The 16,431-nt window shown below is 43.2% G+C and overlaps 3 protein-coding genes across 4 annotated transcripts; 2 read left to right on the top strand and 1 right to left on the bottom strand.

Moving 5' to 3' along the window:
• The first annotated feature begins 5,014 nt into the window (after positions 1–5,014).
• Positions 5,015–9,068, top strand: LOC121600323 (phenoloxidase-activating factor 2-like). Of its 2 annotated transcripts, XM_041928805.1 has the most exons (4): positions 5,017–5,515; positions 5,578–7,755; positions 7,832–8,527; positions 8,604–9,068. In XM_041928805.1, exons 1-2 carry the CDS (start codon positions 5,375–5,377, stop codon positions 6,595–6,597), a joined length of 1,161 nt encoding a protein of 386 aa, XP_041784739.1. In that variant the 5' UTR covers positions 5,017–5,374; the 3' UTR covers positions 6,598–7,755; positions 7,832–8,527; positions 8,604–9,068. The 2 variants fall into 2 exon arrangements, with proteins under 2 accessions (XP_041784740.1, XP_041784739.1); XM_041928806.1 differs by lacking the exons at positions 7,832–8,527; positions 8,604–9,068 and having other exon boundaries at positions 5,015–5,515; positions 5,578–6,043; positions 6,112–6,322.
• Positions 9,069–9,593: 525 nt separating this feature from the next.
• Positions 9,594–11,043, top strand: LOC121600322 (phenoloxidase-activating factor 2-like). Its single transcript, XM_041928804.1, has 2 exons — positions 9,594–9,864; positions 9,938–11,043. Exons 1-2 carry the CDS (start codon positions 9,733–9,735, stop codon positions 10,991–10,993), a joined length of 1,188 nt encoding a protein of 395 aa, XP_041784738.1. The 5' UTR covers positions 9,594–9,732; the 3' UTR covers positions 10,994–11,043.
• Positions 11,044–11,815: 772 nt separating this feature from the next.
• Positions 11,816–16,393, bottom strand: LOC121600320 (transmembrane protease serine 7-like). The gene is made up of 2 exons (XM_041928802.1): positions 13,198–16,393; positions 11,816–12,418 (listed from the first exon to the last, which is right to left on the bottom strand). Exons 1-2 carry the CDS (start codon positions 14,002–14,004, stop codon positions 11,894–11,896), a joined length of 1,332 nt encoding a protein of 443 aa, XP_041784736.1. The 5' UTR covers positions 14,005–16,393; the 3' UTR covers positions 11,816–11,893.
• Between the last annotated feature and the right edge of the window lie 38 nt (positions 16,394–16,431).

Raw genomic sequence — 16,431 nt, 5'->3', positions numbered from 1 at the left:
ACAATCTCACAGCACGTAATAAAGGATCATTTAAACCAACTGAAGTGCGTCGATTTGGAATAAATAAAGGAGCACGAGGGCGTAAGAAACGAGTTGGAACATAGAAATGCAGGGATGAAAGAATGATTTGTGAATCCACAGCATTAGATATGAGCGAAGCAACAAACATTATTTGGGAAATGTGACGGCGTTTTGCTAATGAGTCCAGACCCAACAGATGGCATCTTTGCTCATAGTCCGGTAGGGTGTCTGACGTGTAGCCGGGCATTTTGCTCACCATATACCGAGTAAATGATCTCTGCACTCTTTCTATGCGGTCAATCGATGTAAATGAGCTGGGGCACCAAACAACAACACAGTATTCCAAAATCGGTCTTACTAACGAACAATATAACGCTTTTAAACACAGAGGGTCGGTTATGCGGATTGAAAAACGTTTTATCATACCGATTGTTTTACGAGCCTTTTTAACGGTAACATCAATGTGATCGAGGAATGATAACCTGCTATCGAAAGTTACACCAAGATCTTTTATCGAGAGTACACGATTTATTGCTATACCCTCGAAGTTATAAGCAAACGTAACGGGACAACGTGAACGACTGAAGGACATGACATGACATTTTTCGGGGCATAGAACTAGCTGGTTCGATGAGCACCATGATGCAAATCGGTTGAGGGTGTTTTGGAGCGATGCGCAGTCATCAACAGACGATATAGATTTAAAAATCTTTTAGTCATCTGCATAACAAAGAAAACAATCGTGTGGAATGGCAGAGATAACATCATTTATAAATAAAACGAACAATAAAGGACTCAACACGCTACCTTGAGGCACTCCCGATTTGGATGAAAAGGATTTGGAAAAGCAGGAGTTTAGTTTAACACGAAAAGAGCGATTGCTGAGAAACGAATCAAGCCAACGAATGTGTGAGTCAATGAAACCCATTTTGGATAGTTTCGCAAGAAGGATAGGGTGAGGAATACGGTCAAAGGCTGCTTTAAAGTCAGTATAAACGATATCAACCTGAGAACCGCTGTCTAAACTAGAAGTGATAACGGAAGTCAAGGAAATAAGGTTTGTCAAGGTAGAACGTTTAGGAAAGAAACCGTGTTGCTGAGGTATAATGCAGTTTCTTGCAATAAAGAGGATATGTGAGTGAACTATAGATTCAAATATTTTGGAGCTTGCACAGAGGATGCTGATTCCACGATAATTGGTAGCATTTTCACGATTACCTTTCTTAGGGATAGGAGTAATATGAGCTAATTTCCATGTGTCCGGAAATGAACATGAGTTAATGGATATACGGTACAGTTTTAATAGGAGAGAACCAAGTACATTATTGCATTTCTTGTATACTGCTGCTGGAATGCCATCTGGACCGGGATTATATGACTGTTTAAGATTTTTTATTGCTTGTAAAACTGTGCTAAGGTGTAAGTTTAGATTACTGTCGTTGATTATATCGGTGGGTGTGTTATGAGTGCTATTGGAGATTGATGCTTTGATTTTGCTTGATTCGGCATACACTCTTGAAAAATGTTCAGCTAGAAGGTTGCAGCAGCCGTCAGTACCGGATGCAGAGAGATTGCCAAGAGTTAGATGAGAAGGGATATCATTAGATTTACGACGTTTATCAGCATATCCCCAAAAGGCTTTAGGGTGTGTTTTAAATTGTGCTTGCACTCGGTGGACGTAAGATCTAAAGCAGGCCCTGTTATATATGCGATATGCATTAGAGGCGTATTTGAATATGCGCTTATGATGAGGATCTCGCATGTCTTGATAATTACGTAGTGTGCGATTGCGATCTCTTTTGAGGGAGCGGAGAGTAGAGTCAGACCAGGGAGGGGAGTTGTTAGGTTTATAGGTGGGACAGCAGGAGGGGAAAGCCGAGACAATATTAGCATTAAAAGTAGTAACCGCATCGTTAATTGAAATATCTGTATCTAAGAACGACCAGTTAATATTAGAAAGCAAAGCTGATAGTTTAGAGTAATCCATTTTTTTAAAGTTATATCTACGTGTATTTGACGATACTGAGCGCGGAGCCTTTTGAATATTTTCAGAGACAGAGAATTCTAAAGCTGGATGATAATCATCTGCTCTAAGTAAAGGTGCTACAGCCGATAGCACCTGAGAGTTTATATCAACTGCGCTCTCATTAACAAAAATTAGATCTAATTGACGGCCCAGACTATTTTTGATTCCTGAGATTTGGCGGAGACTACACTCTATTATTATGTCGCAAAATACATTATGTTGAGCGTTGCTTGATGAGTGTGCATTACTTGAAACATAATAATTTTCAATGGGCGTCCAAACAACAGAAGGCATATTGAAATCACCTAACAAAAACATTGAATCATTTCTTTTTAGGCGCTGTTGAACCGCATCAATACTATCGCTAAGGCTATTTATCAATAAGTTATTTGCAATCATACCTGGCGGGATATAAATGCCGCCTATAAATAGAGATACTCTCTGCATCCTTATCTTTACCCAGACCATCTCGATGTTGGCTGGAGATGAAATCAATTCGGTGATCAGATCCGTTGCACACGCAATTAGTACACCACCACCACGAGCGTGTACGCTGTTATTAGGAGAGCGGTCGCAGCGATAAATGTTGTATTTGTTACCCGAGAAGAGCGAAGACGGTATTTGTTCGTTTAGCCACGTTTCGGTAAAAACAATGACGTCATAGATGTGATCGCTGAGTACGAGAAGTAACTCATCCAGTTTCGTACGAACGCCACGCACATTTTGATAGTAGATCGTGAGAGTGTTGCCTTTCGATGAGCGATTATTGCGATTGACATATCCTGTTGGAATTCTCTCAGTTGTTGTAGTTATTGATGTCGAGGAATCGTATGTGTGGGTTATAAATTGGATGTGTGAGCAGTGGCCAGCGGTGATGCTATTAGTGTATGATTGTTGGTAGTGGTTGTGACAGGTTTCACGCGTAAAACCGATGTTGTTATTTGTTGTTTGCGGTTATCAATAAATTCCCTGTAGGTTATATTGCATGGCCAAGTGGACGGAGAGAGTGCTTTGTCCCTTAATGCTGACGACATCCCAACTTTGAAAGATATAAATGTTAGTGTGCCAGTATCACGATCTTTCGGTGTCAGCTTGATGATGATGACGTCATCGGTCCCTAGTTGTTCCTTAACGAATGTCTCTACCTCGGATTCGGATACCGAAGGAGCGATACGAGTAAGGTACAACCAAAATCTTGGTGGTGCTGGGGGTACCGTCAAAATAGGGTGAGACGATGTTGGCGGTGCTGCTGTACCCGAAAGAAGTGCAGGGATCACATCCGATGAAGGCGGTGAACGATCGATGAGTCTACGCTTCGATGTGTTGGACAGGTCTTGTTGATGTGTTGTGTGTGCGGTGAGTGATGGTCTGCGCAGTGACGTTGTCGGTGCAAGTGGAGTGGTATGGGTTTGGGCTATTGCTCGCGGAACCATATCAACAAGTGCAGTGGCTAACGCTTTTTTTGTTTCGTCCAAAGCCGAAGCCACGCGCCGCTCAAATTCCTCTATTAATTGCTCTTTGAGAGATGAAAGAGCGGATGCCAGCTCTTGTAGCATCAAGGATCGACCAGTACGTCGCGACTCTAGGCAATCCAAACAAAACCACATGCACTGTGTGTCTGTTTTAGTGAGTTCCTTGTACACGGCACTTGTAACACTAATACAGGAGGTGTGGAACCGGCGTTTACAAACACCATCACACGTGTATGTCGGGTTATCTGGGGTCACAAGGCGCGAACAAGTTACGCAAATATCGGTCATTGTGAGATGCGTTGACACCCGAAAATTTACTGAACTATAACAAGTGTAACAATTCACTGAAGCAGGAGATACTTGGAAAACTGTTATGTTTATGTGGCGACTGTCGGAAGTGATCAAACAGAACAGTGTAGATCATTCACGACGATAATACTGTGGACGAAATTGGAAGGACGTTTGCACTCGATGACGTTTGCAGTGCGACTGTTGGATATTGGATTGATTGTTGGCAGAGGTTGGCAGCCTCTGGAATTTCTGAAGGTTATACCATAGAGTAACCTTGGTCGATAGTAGATTTAAACCTATCAGAAATATAAGTTGCGCACTGATAGATTATCGTGGGAAATAAATTCGGTGATTCTGTTAACATCGTCACACTAAATGTAGTTTTGTTCTAACTTCTTTAAAATATATATATATATATATATATATATATATATATATATATATATATATATATATATATATATATATATATATATATATATATATATATATATATATATATATATATATATATATATATATATATATATATATATATATATAATTGAGCAATAAATTTACCCAGAAGATATGCGCCACTACGACAAAATAGCACTTACACAATAGACACTTGCAGTATCTCTCGATTAGATAAATACAAAATTGTCATTGCATGTAGGACATCATTGCTACAACATCTACTACTACTACTACTACAAATGCTTCAATAATTCATCTTCTATCTGATATAATTCGAAGTCCTATTGGAATTTCCAATGTACTTGATCAATAAGGGTGCCATAGAATTCACTCCTCTTCACACAAGATCCACTAAGGTTTTATCACCAGCGCGCCAAAAGTATTACTTCCCCTTGCGAAAGAGCGAAGAAAGTGTGCCAAAGGTATCAGCACCCCTGAAAACCCCTGTAAAATCGGTCTGCCAATTTATCTCAAGCTATAGCACAACAATGCATACACAGCTCTATCATCAGAAATAAATGTTGATTAGATTAAGCCCGCTGGAGAGTGGCAGGCAGTGGCAGGCACATATTTCTGATAACAATATAATCAGAAATGTGTAAAAAACACAAGATATTTGAACTTGCGAGACAATATGAATGAGACAATTGAAGGAGACACATATTTAAGCGAGGAAGCTCGATCAAGGGAAATAACTAACCAATAATTACAATAATGATGCAGACGGAACAATTTCAAACAAAAAAATCTGTACGAAACGGAACTCACGTCTCTTGTCGTACCGTTTTGTGTAATCAGTTTTAAAGATTTAAAGTACTACCAGAGAAGTCTTTATGCTGATATTAGGAATGGCTGTTGCTGATCCCTGCACTTTAGTGATCATAACTTATAGGCAATTGCCTACTCAGACCTATTGCTACTCAGGGAAAGTGATATAAAAGCTGATCCGAGAGAAGATCGTCTTCGGGACAATGTTTATTTCGGTTCTCTTTCAATAGACACTCTGTTTTGACGATATTCTGTTACATTCCTGGACACTGGTTGAATTCGACGAAACTAACAAGTGTACGTGCGTGTGTGTGTGTGTGCATGTTCAAACAGAAAAATGTTCTGGCAAATCGGTAAAGTGGGTGCATTGCAGATCCTAACGCTTGCCTCAGTACATCTCATTAGATACGCAGGATGTATAGCTGATCATGATATAGAGATTCCAGGACAACAGCCTATCAAATCATACCGCACTAAAGTGAGTCGATGTGAGATGCATTAAACGCGCACTAGTCCACATTTATATATGCTACCTTTCAGGCCTGTTCCGGTTATTGTGTGATGTATCACCAATGCCAAGACAACGAGATCATCCCCGCCGGTACCGGCAAGATCTTCCCACCTGCTCACAAAGAGCCCGAATGTCCACATCCATGGCTTGTGTGCTGTAAAAAACGCCCCGATCCAAACAGACCTCCAACGAGCACGATCGAGCCACCCTTGCCGGTGACTGGTGAAGTGTCAAATCGATCAACCTGTGGCTTCCGTAGCAGGAAAAACTTGTTCCCATGGGCGGTGATCATTTACCGGGAGGAGCGAGACTTCCCGGAAAATAAACTGTTCTACAAGTGTGGTGGTTCCTTGATCGCACCGAAGTTTGTCCTCACGGTGGCCCTTTGCGTGCATGACAAGCAGCAGGAGCAACTCGTGGTACGCGCGGGCGAATGGGCTGCACAGAGTACGCTCTACAGCTATCAGGACCGCAGGGTGGCCCAGCTCATCACACGTACGTGGATTACGTTCCGCCCATTGGTAAACGATCTTATCCTGGTCTACCTCTCCGAACCGTTCCAGCTGGCGGACAACGTACAACCGATCTGTTTCCCGCCGAAAGGAACACACTTAGATCGGTACGATTGTTTCACGGTCGGTTGGGGCAGCGTGCCAACCCGCGGCGTACCCTGGTATGAGGCGAATTTGACAAGGGTACAGGTACCAGTTAAGCCGCACGATATCTGTCAGCATCTGTTGCCTCCGATGCGACCTGTACAGCCGTTCCTGTGCGCTGGTGGCTTTGTCGGACGGGATATGTGTCTCGGTAACTCGACCGGCTTTCCGCTAGCGTGTCCCATTCCCGGCTCGCCACACCACTACTATCAGGCGGGCATAGTCGCGTGGTCCAACCGGTGTGATGATAATGGCACTCCCGGTATATACCTCGATATGGCGCACTACCGTGAGTGGATTGAGCGGTGGTTAGTACGACGTACTATTCTAGAAACGAACAGTATTGTTGTATGTTCTTTCGGTGTAGCGCCAAGCAGCAAGCCAGGAACATGATGAGTACGCAATTAATTATCTTATTGCACGGGGCCCTACATACAACACGTGTTTTGGCGATCGCGCTGGCTTAGTTCAAATCTAACGCACTATTGCACGCGTCCATAAGAAACGCAGCACTTTTTAACGATGTTTATGAGTGAACAAATGTGGAGAATACAGATTATAGCCTGGTTAGCACAGAACTGCGTTAATCATCTCGAGCGATAGCTTAAAAATGTTAATCTTTGCCATTCAAAGGAGAGTATAATAATAATAATAATAATAATAATAATAATAATAATAATAATAATAATAAAAATAACAAGAACTAAAAGTGAGAAGGTAAAAAAAAATAACGATCAGAAAAATTCAAACTCTGGTAGCTGTTGTTCAAGTCTTATTTGTAATATTGTGTGTCTGCCCGTCGAACGAGATCAAGAACAAAAGCAGTACTGGTTCTGAAACTGACCCCGAACCCATCCCGATTGTAGAACTGATCTTGAACAAAGACAGACCCTAGCACTAATCCTGAACTTATTCTGGGATTTGATGCCGAATCCATAACGGTTCTGTAACTGATCTCGAACCTATACCTTTTCTGGATCCTCATCTCATACCCATCCTGGACCTAAAACTGAAACTAATCCCGAAACAAAAATATACAAAAAATAAAACCATCTTATAAACCTGCAACTATAAGCTGCAATTTAATGTACCGTAACACACATTACGTTTCCAAGCAAATCGTTGTTGCGACTCAAGCTGAAAACGAATGCCTCGCCACAGAAAATATCTCTAACACGACCAAAGGGAATATTGATACGCAAAAAGCTTGTTACCGGTTTCCGATGGACATCTCGTGCGAAACCAGTTACGAAAAAGCCGTCAAAGTGGATAATGCATTCATCGGCATCTTTAGCACTATAAAAGCATCGTGACGGAAGTAACAATGCTCAATTCTGGCCCGCTACTGAGTCGTATCGTAGGCGTGGAATCTATTCAGAGTCTAACGTAAAGCGTGGCCCGTGAAAAGCGCAATTCTAATAAGAAAAACAGCATTTGCACATAACTTTGGTGTGTAACAGTGCATTACACGCGAAGATGTTCCTGCGAAGCATTCTAGCGCTAGTGATGGTAACACTGCTAGCCGTAGTGGTTGTCCAGTCACATGCAAAGGTATGATAACGCTGGGAATTCTACAAAAATCATGCATTTCCAAAGCTTGGTTTACTTGGTTTTTACATCTTTTCAGGAATGTCCCTTTAAATGTGTGCCGTACTACATGTGCAATGATGCTGCACCAAGACCAGATCGGAGCGATGAGGGCAGCACTGAAATCACCGTAGATGACAATGCAGAGGTCTACCACTGTGCAGGATATCTGGATATTTGTTGCGTGAAAATTGGTCCCGAACTTCCTATCGAGGAAGTGTATGAATAGTTGATGCGAATTGCAACTAAAGTAGCAACGATCCCGGCATTTCACTTATATATATATTTTCACTAATGTTTCCTTAAATTGCGCTGAATCTGTATGGACCATACCATTCCATTGAGAAACAAGAACAAAAAATAAAATGTGAAGAATTCCAGATTTTCGGCCGATCATCTCAATATAATTAGATCATCGGCAAATATCTCTAACACGATCGATAGGGATACGGATACGCAGAAAGTTAATTAATGCTAATTATGCATTCTTTCGCATCTTTAGCGATATAAAAGCTTCGCGACTAAAGTCACGATACTCAATCCTGCCTCACCACTGATCCGCACGCGGACGCGTGGAATTCGTGAAAAGTGTATTTCAAATAGGAAAAACAGGATTTACTCACAAGTTTGGTGTGCAGCAGTGAATAAACACGCGAAGATGCTCCGGCGAAACATTCTACCGCTAGCGTTGATAACAATGCTGGCGCTACTAGTGGTTGTGGAAGTGCAAGGAAAGGTATGATTACCACTGAAAATTTAGCAAATTTCATTTAATTCTAAAACGTGCCCCTGCTTTCTTACCATCTTTCCAGAAATGTCACGGTGAATGTGTGCCGTACTACAGGTGCCTCGATGCTGTACCACAATCAGACGATGAGAGCACTGTTGACATCACCGTAGATTTCGCAGCAGATGATGACTACGACTGTCCGGAAATTCTGGATATTTGTTGCGAGAACATTAGTCCCGAACCTCCTACCGATAAACTTGATAACTTACTAAAAGAACTGTGGTTAACTGAATCCTCTTAAAAGTGAAAAAGCTAAGTAAGTGCATTACATATCACATGAAATTAAAATGCTATCTACAGATAGTGTCTTCCTCCAAGTTAATAAAATTATGTTACGATCGGAATTCAATAGTTTAATTATTTATAGTTGATATTCTTTTCGGGGATATGTTCGATGATTTCCACTAAAAATTACGCTTTTATGTATGGGAAACCGGTTTAAAAAAAAAAAACTCATGGAATGGTTCCAAAATAAACGTGACAACTATAAGGCACTAATTCAATCGTTGAAAGACAAAGGAAGTTCATGATTGGTACGACGAAACACGGAATCTTCAGACGTAAATTACAATAGAATACAGTTGCTAATTTACTAAAGCTAAACGAATAGCTCATCCAAATGGGTGGCACCGACCGAACAAATGCCAAAAACTTGTCGCTTCTCTTCTACAACGAACTCGCATCGACGGGGATCAACGATAAACCTTGACCACCGATCAACGAAAACTTGTAATGGGGATTTGTTGGGGAAAAACCACATGAGCTCATTTCCATAACGCGTTCTCGCGTTATCAGGTATGTTGATAAAAGTTAAAAGAAGTCTTCCGTGGACAGAACAGTACGCACGATCGACTTTGCGTGAAGTTCAAAAATGTGTTAGATTTTGCAACGACTAATACGGCCAGCTAACGAATCCTAAAAGCAAAAAACCTGTACCGAAGAGTAGCGAGCAGCATCTGCGCGGAAAACGAGACAGCTAAACACACCTCTACAGAGCTCGCACTACCTCATAATAAGGTACTGCACACAGTCTTCCCTGGAACGTCGAACGGGTGATATCGGGACGAGAGCGGTTGATTAATTTCTTCGACACGATTTTCGTGGACCGTTGCGTTTGCGGTTGAAACATTGAATAGATTAATAGCAATAAAATGGGGCTCTGGCGGTCCGGTGTATCTGCTCCAGTTTTGGTGCTGGTGCTTGGTTGTTTGGTGCACCTAACCAGGGCGAACTATACGTTAGATGATGTGCTCAAAGAAATAGATCCAGTGGCACAAAGCCAAGTAAGTATGAAGGTACTATTGGCGATGGTTCATCGAGGTAGTAACCGGTGCTACCATTTGCTGCTTTCCACAGCCCTGCAGCGGCGAGTGCGTGCCGTTTTTCCTTTGTAAAGAAAACGGCATCATTACGGACGGTGAGGGCATCATAGATGTTCGCGTTGGTGAAGAAACCGGAGCTCCATGTCACTATCTGGAAGAGTGCTGCGAGCAGCGTTCCGTGCGTGACCAGCCCCCGCCCGGCGCTATCAAACCAAACGGCATCAAGCGCGAGCTAGGCAAACCGACCTGCGGTGTGCGCAACTCGAACGGGATCGGCTTCCGTCTGTCGAGCAATCCGAACGGCGAGGCCGAGTTCGGCGAGTTCCCGTGGATGGTGGCGGTGCTGCTGGATAATCCAATCGGTGGTAGCGGCGACAGCTTCAACCTTTACCAGGGCGGCGGATCACTGATCGCACCGAACGTGGTCCTTACCGCGGCACACATCGTGTACAACAAACAGAAGGACAAGCTGATACTTCGGGCCGGCGAATGGGACACGCAGACGCGCAACGAGCTGTACAAGCATCAGGATCGTCAGGTCTATCAGGTCATCACGCACGAGGCGTTCAACAAGGGCTCGCTGGCGAACGATGTAGCGCTGGTAATACTCACCGATCCGTTCTTGCTGGCGGAGAACATTCAGCCGATCTGTCTTCCACCGAGGGGAACAACGTTCGACTATCAGCACTGTTTCGCTTCCGGCTGGGGTAAGGATCAGTTCGGCAAGGCGGGCAAGTACCAGGTGATACTGAAGAAGATCGAGCTGCCGGTCGTACCGCACGCTAACTGTCAAGAGGCACTGCGCACTACTCGGCTGGGCAGGCGGTTTGCGCTGCATCAGAGCTTCCTGTGCGCTGGTGGCGTGGCCGGACAGGACACGTGCCGTGGTGATGGAGGCTCTCCGCTGGTGTGTCCAATTCCGGGATCGCCCACTCACTACTATCAGGCAGGCATCGTGGCGTGGGGCATCGGTTGTGGCACGGACGGTATCCCCGGTGTGTACGCCAGTGTGTCAGTCTTCCGTGGCTGGATCGATGAAAAGCTGCTGGAACACAACATTCTTGCAAGGGACTATGTGTACACTTCATAAACAGATACTCTGATGTTTCCAACCCCATCAATAAAGATTTGCTCAACAGATATCGAGCGTCACCGTTCACGTTGTTAACTAATGTTGTAATTTAATGTGGAACTGGAAGCGAGATAGGTTCATGATAGGTCATTCGAACAGGACTGGGAATGGTTCAATCATCGTTTTAGGAATGGAGCAGATGCCGATTAAAATCTTGACTCTACTGCAGCTTTGGGAGATACATTGGTATTAGTTCTAAGACCAAGCATATGTCTAAGATCGGCATGGGTTCTTTTACTCTTCCAGCGCTCATACTGGGTGCGTGAGCTATTGAAGAACTGGCATGTATTCGGGATTAAATTCAAATCCGGTTTAGATTTGCTATTACTGGAAAGACCGGGATGGATTTACAAAACCCGGGCAAAATCAGTGCTACTTCCATAACCAATACAGGTTCTTTAGCAGTTTTAAAATCGATATAGGATTAGATTCGGTACCAGTAGCTAGAACGAATAAGGTCCAATGATCAAATTCTGGAGGATCTGTACTAGGATCAAGAAAAGATCAGCATCAGTTCTGCCCCTGTCAAGGGTCATGACAAGACCAGGAACAGAGAAGATAGGAGTAGGTTCTTGAAAAATCCCGGAATTTTTCCTAATGATCTTGCATGCAATCAGTTCTAGAATTGATTTAAACTCATTACGACATCATTATAAGTTCGAGTAATAGAATATATAAAAAAAATACTCTCATGAGTATGGGCATCACGGCATTACGTACATCAACACTATGATGACATAAGCTCAAATACGTTCTTTCCAATCAATCAATTGCAGCATGTAAGAGAACAAACAAAACATTCATTTATTTTGGTACATTGCATCATTTTCCAAAGGTCCATGGAGTTATCCATGGAGATCACGCCCGGACGGGCAGATACTGGCGGGACGGATCCGCTGGTCCCAGTTTCTGCACGAACCCGGGATTACGCTGATGCTCCAGCCACGCCACCACACTCTCAATGGCCACGCCCGTGCAGTTGCGTATTAGCAGCCCTCTTACCTTCCAATCGTCTTGCTGCTCGCCCTCCTCGCAAATAACGACCGATCCATGCAGAGATTCGTCCTCAACATTGCACTGTCCTTCGTCGCGATCGATACAGATCGTGCCGGGAGAGCAGAACAGATCCTCCTGGAAGGTTGTCACCTGTACCGGGTAGCGTTTCGGTCGTCCGGAGCCTGCTGCAAGCAATGTACGGCTCCAGCCGATGGTGTAGCAATCGCGGTTTTGTGCTTTGCATCCATTCGCTGGCGGTGCGGCAAGCGGTGCAGTACACTTTCCATTCCGAACCGGGGCGATAAGACGCAGCAAGGCGACATCGTTGTGCACCGGATCGGAGGTGTTGTAATATTCGTGAATGATCTTCTCCTTGACGGTGTAGATCTGAGCAAAAGATCATGTATATCAAAGCAAAAGGTTAGAAAGGATTTGAATGAAGTAGAAATGGCACATTTAGTCAAGACGTCCAATCACTAGATGTTGAATACTTTTGGCGATATTTTATGGATTCGTGTGAGTCATGCACCACCAAAAGTAACTTCAAATGGTGATCTAATCGTAAAATTTTTGATGTTGATTGTCTAACATGGCCTCAAGACAGTATAAAGCTTAGTATGTTATCAAGTATTTACGTTAATTTTGAGGGCTTACTATATTACACAATGTCATCGGCCAGGGACATTTGGTACGAAATCCTGTGCAACGTGTGCCCGCTGACCCTCTCTTAACGACCTCATTTCATTCCCTACTTGGTGAGCATTACCTCACAAGCTGTAAAAAAGTAAAAGTAAAATGAATTTCCATCCCACGGTCGTTTAATTCGTAAGACATCCCCGCAGTCTTGCACGCTATGAGTGAGTGGAATCTAAAAATAAAAGATACTCGAACTTTTATGAGATCTTTCCTTATTGTTGTGTCTTTGAAAATTTTGCATCTGCTTCATCTAGTCCGCGTTCGAGTGTCCGAGTCTCCGAACAGCTTGAAAAAGCTTAATTTTATAATCCACTACGAGCCACACAAAACTAAAAAGCAGGTTATTTTACCTCTCGAAAAACCAACGCAGATGCGATACCATCTTAAAGAGCAAACAGTGCTACTACTTCTCGATCGGCCCAATGAATACCACTATCGCTAACAACCGTTTGCCACCTTCCAAAACTCACATTTTCGACGCGCAGCAAAGTTCGGCTCGAAATATCGTAATCACCAACGTTCGCGAACAGGTCCTCCGCCGGTCGATCGTTCACGCAGCTCGCGGCTGTCATTATTAGCGACGAGTCGACCTGCACCCCACCACAAACGAACTGATCCGCCTGCAAGCCGGGCAGGATGTCAACCCGTGCCCAGATCGACACCAGCCAGGGTGGTACGACGGTGGTGGTATCTGTTCCCAATCTGCTCCACGCGCATGTCCCCGACACGCGATCGTTAGCGGGCAGCAAAGCTGGTTCACCCATCGCATTTATATCGTTGATCGTGTCAATCCACGCGTTCCGATCCATCCGGCAGCAAACGTTATCACCCGCACACCCCGCCGACCCGGGCTGGAACATGGTGCAGAGTGACCTCGGCACGCACGTTCCATCACACGCGGGAAGTTGCTCGCGCATCGTTCGGCAGCAATACTGAGTTCCGGGGCAGCGTACATCGTTCGTTCGGAGGTCGATTGCTCCGGCGCCGTAATCTTCGTCGTCGTAATCCTCACCAGGGCACTGTGACTGGTCGGAAACGCAGAGTCCACCATCGCAGACCGTTTCGTCAAGGTCACTTGCCGGCTCACCACAGCACACCATCCCCGTAGGGCACTGGTCGTCATCTATCAGCCGAAGATCCACATCCGGTGGTGCAGCGCAAAACTTTTCCGATATACAATTGCAAGCAAATGCGATTCGTACACATGCCATACCGATGACAACACTGACCACCATTAACCGCACGTACATGAAATTTGCTTCGCTTGAAGATGCCATTCTGCGGCCACTTGTATGTACACGTTCACGATCACGAAATTAGCATTCACAAATCGGACAAGCTACTTTCAGTCCTGCAGCACATCTCAAACTGTTGGACACGTGTTGTACTAGTCGCACCGGTCGACTAACTAAAGCTTAACTTCGGGCACGAGAATCCCGTCCTAATCAAGAGAAGAAGCGCTACTATTGCCGATGCGCTCACTATTGCCGGGGAAGGGAGACCCCTTACGTAACGGACCGGGTGCGAATCGACGGAGCCCCCGATTCGCACTTATCCAAAACATCCATACGATCGTTACTTCGCGAAGCAGTAAAACTCTATCGAAAGGCTACAATTTGAGAGCTCAAAGATAGTTTGCAGCGGGTGCTCTTGACTAAGCTATCATTAGACATCAGAGTACATCATCGCAGTCGCTGTTACGCCAGCCAGCATCAGCACGCGATATATCACGAGTGATCCCCGGAAAAGGTTATCGGTCAAATCGATCCTGGCCTGGCCCTCGTGTGGAGTTGGTTTGGAAATTCCTGGGAAATGTCCATGAACCGTAAAAGCGGGCGCCAGCACGCTCTCCCTTTCATTTAAACTCCGCTAAACCAATATAGCGCGGTTAACAATACGCTCCGTAAAGAAAGGACGTTTAACCACACGTTCTCAGCACAATGAAGCGAGCGCAAAACTGGTTTTGCAGCGTCCGTGCCGTTAATTCAGTGTGTGAGATTTTACCGAGTTGAGGCCTTACAACGGTTCCAAAACCCCGAGGCCCGCTAGAAATTGTGAACGAAACAATATGCATAATTCTGGAGATCGCCCCAATTCATCTTCTAACTTTTTGTAACGTAAACTATGACTCGGTAGTCTTCTTCAAGTTCTGGAATAATCCTACACCCATGCGTAGGATGCTCTTCCGAAGCCAATCACTGTATAAGGAAATGTGGCAAAAATATATCCTATCTCTTAACCGGTTCACAGGTTCGACTCTGTGGGATATAAATATGCACTGCAGGAATGCAAAAAAAGAACAAAAACTATAAACGACAAGCAAACCAGAGAACACTCTAGAAAGTTCACCAGGCGATAGAAATTCCCAACATAATAGAATGATTTCCACTAACATGCATATGTATTATCTGAAGATCTCTTTTGCACCTGAGGTAAAATTCCCATAACACTGAATTCTAAATAGAGAATTACATAGCTACTTCAGAAAATTGTATAAATTAATAGTTTACTCAAATTTTGTACTCTTCTTTGTTAAAAAGGCCTTGAAAGACGATTATCAGACTGAATGTGAGGAGGTGATAAATATAGAAGAATAATAAACACGTTTTATAGTTCACACCCTGGTGCTACAATATCGAGTTATTCAGAAGAAAGCAATAAAGAAAAAGAAGTATAAGCAATAAAACAACGAGTAAAAAGTAAAATAACCCATAATCATTCGACATAAACTCAGTAGGAAAAAAAAGATGTCAAAATGTTCAAAAGCAACATAATTGCAAGGGTAACAATCGATGCTACACCACCTCCAGCTATGATTAAATGGACAAAATTGCCACATTTGAGGCCATTAACCATAATCTCAAGCTACATGTAAATAATGACAAAAAGTTCAATATGAGTTCTATAAATGCCAAAAGAATATCAGTGGAAAGGAATGAAAGGAATGATTTACTGTTCAAAGTCGTATGTGCTGCTGGCCACATTTCGATGAACCAGCAATTTGTGTATTTGTGTATAAAGTCAACTTTAAGACATAATGAGGAATAATATTAATATCAATCCATGGTTTCTTACTGCTGTGTCATATCCATTTCATTGGTATGGTTCCTATAGTTATCGTATGGTGTTCTTATAGTGATGAAACTCCAAGAAACCTAAAAAAATCTTTATTTAATTAGAATAGAACTGATTATGAAGTCCTTTTTGCAGGATTTGAATTTTGATTATAAATAGCAATGAATATTACCAAAATCTCGTACTTTTGCTTGATGAAATGATAGAATTAAACATACTGAACATATCTACAATGTTCGTACTAATTATATGACTATATCCACTATAGAAACAAGCCTGTTTTCTAAAAAAAACACTATGGTAACCTTAAATTGAGAAAATAGATTACCCTATAATGAATGTAATGTTAATTTAACTTTTAAATCTAACGAACTCAAAAATGTATTATCAGCCATATTAGATGATGAGCCTTATCGAAAAATATGCCATAAACATTGTGTATTAGACTCCTTTTTGATTGTCTATGACTTTCTATTTAAAAAAAAATATTGCAATGAGGACATCCGCAACAAAAACCACTCTCCTCCTCTCCGTATCGCTTTCTCTCCATTTCTTTCTCTCTCTCTTTCTCTCTCTCTCTCACACACACACACACACACACTCTCCCTCTCTCTCTCTCTCTCTCTCTC

The sequence above is a fragment of the Anopheles merus genome, chromosome 3L, assembly GCF_017562075.2.
Source record: "Anopheles merus strain MAF chromosome 3L, AmerM5.1, whole genome shotgun sequence".
Lineage (NCBI taxonomy): Eukaryota > Metazoa > Arthropoda > Insecta > Diptera > Culicidae > Anopheles > Anopheles merus.
The sequence above is the reverse complement of the archived record's forward strand: the minus strand, read 5'-3'. Positions and strand labels throughout refer to the sequence as shown.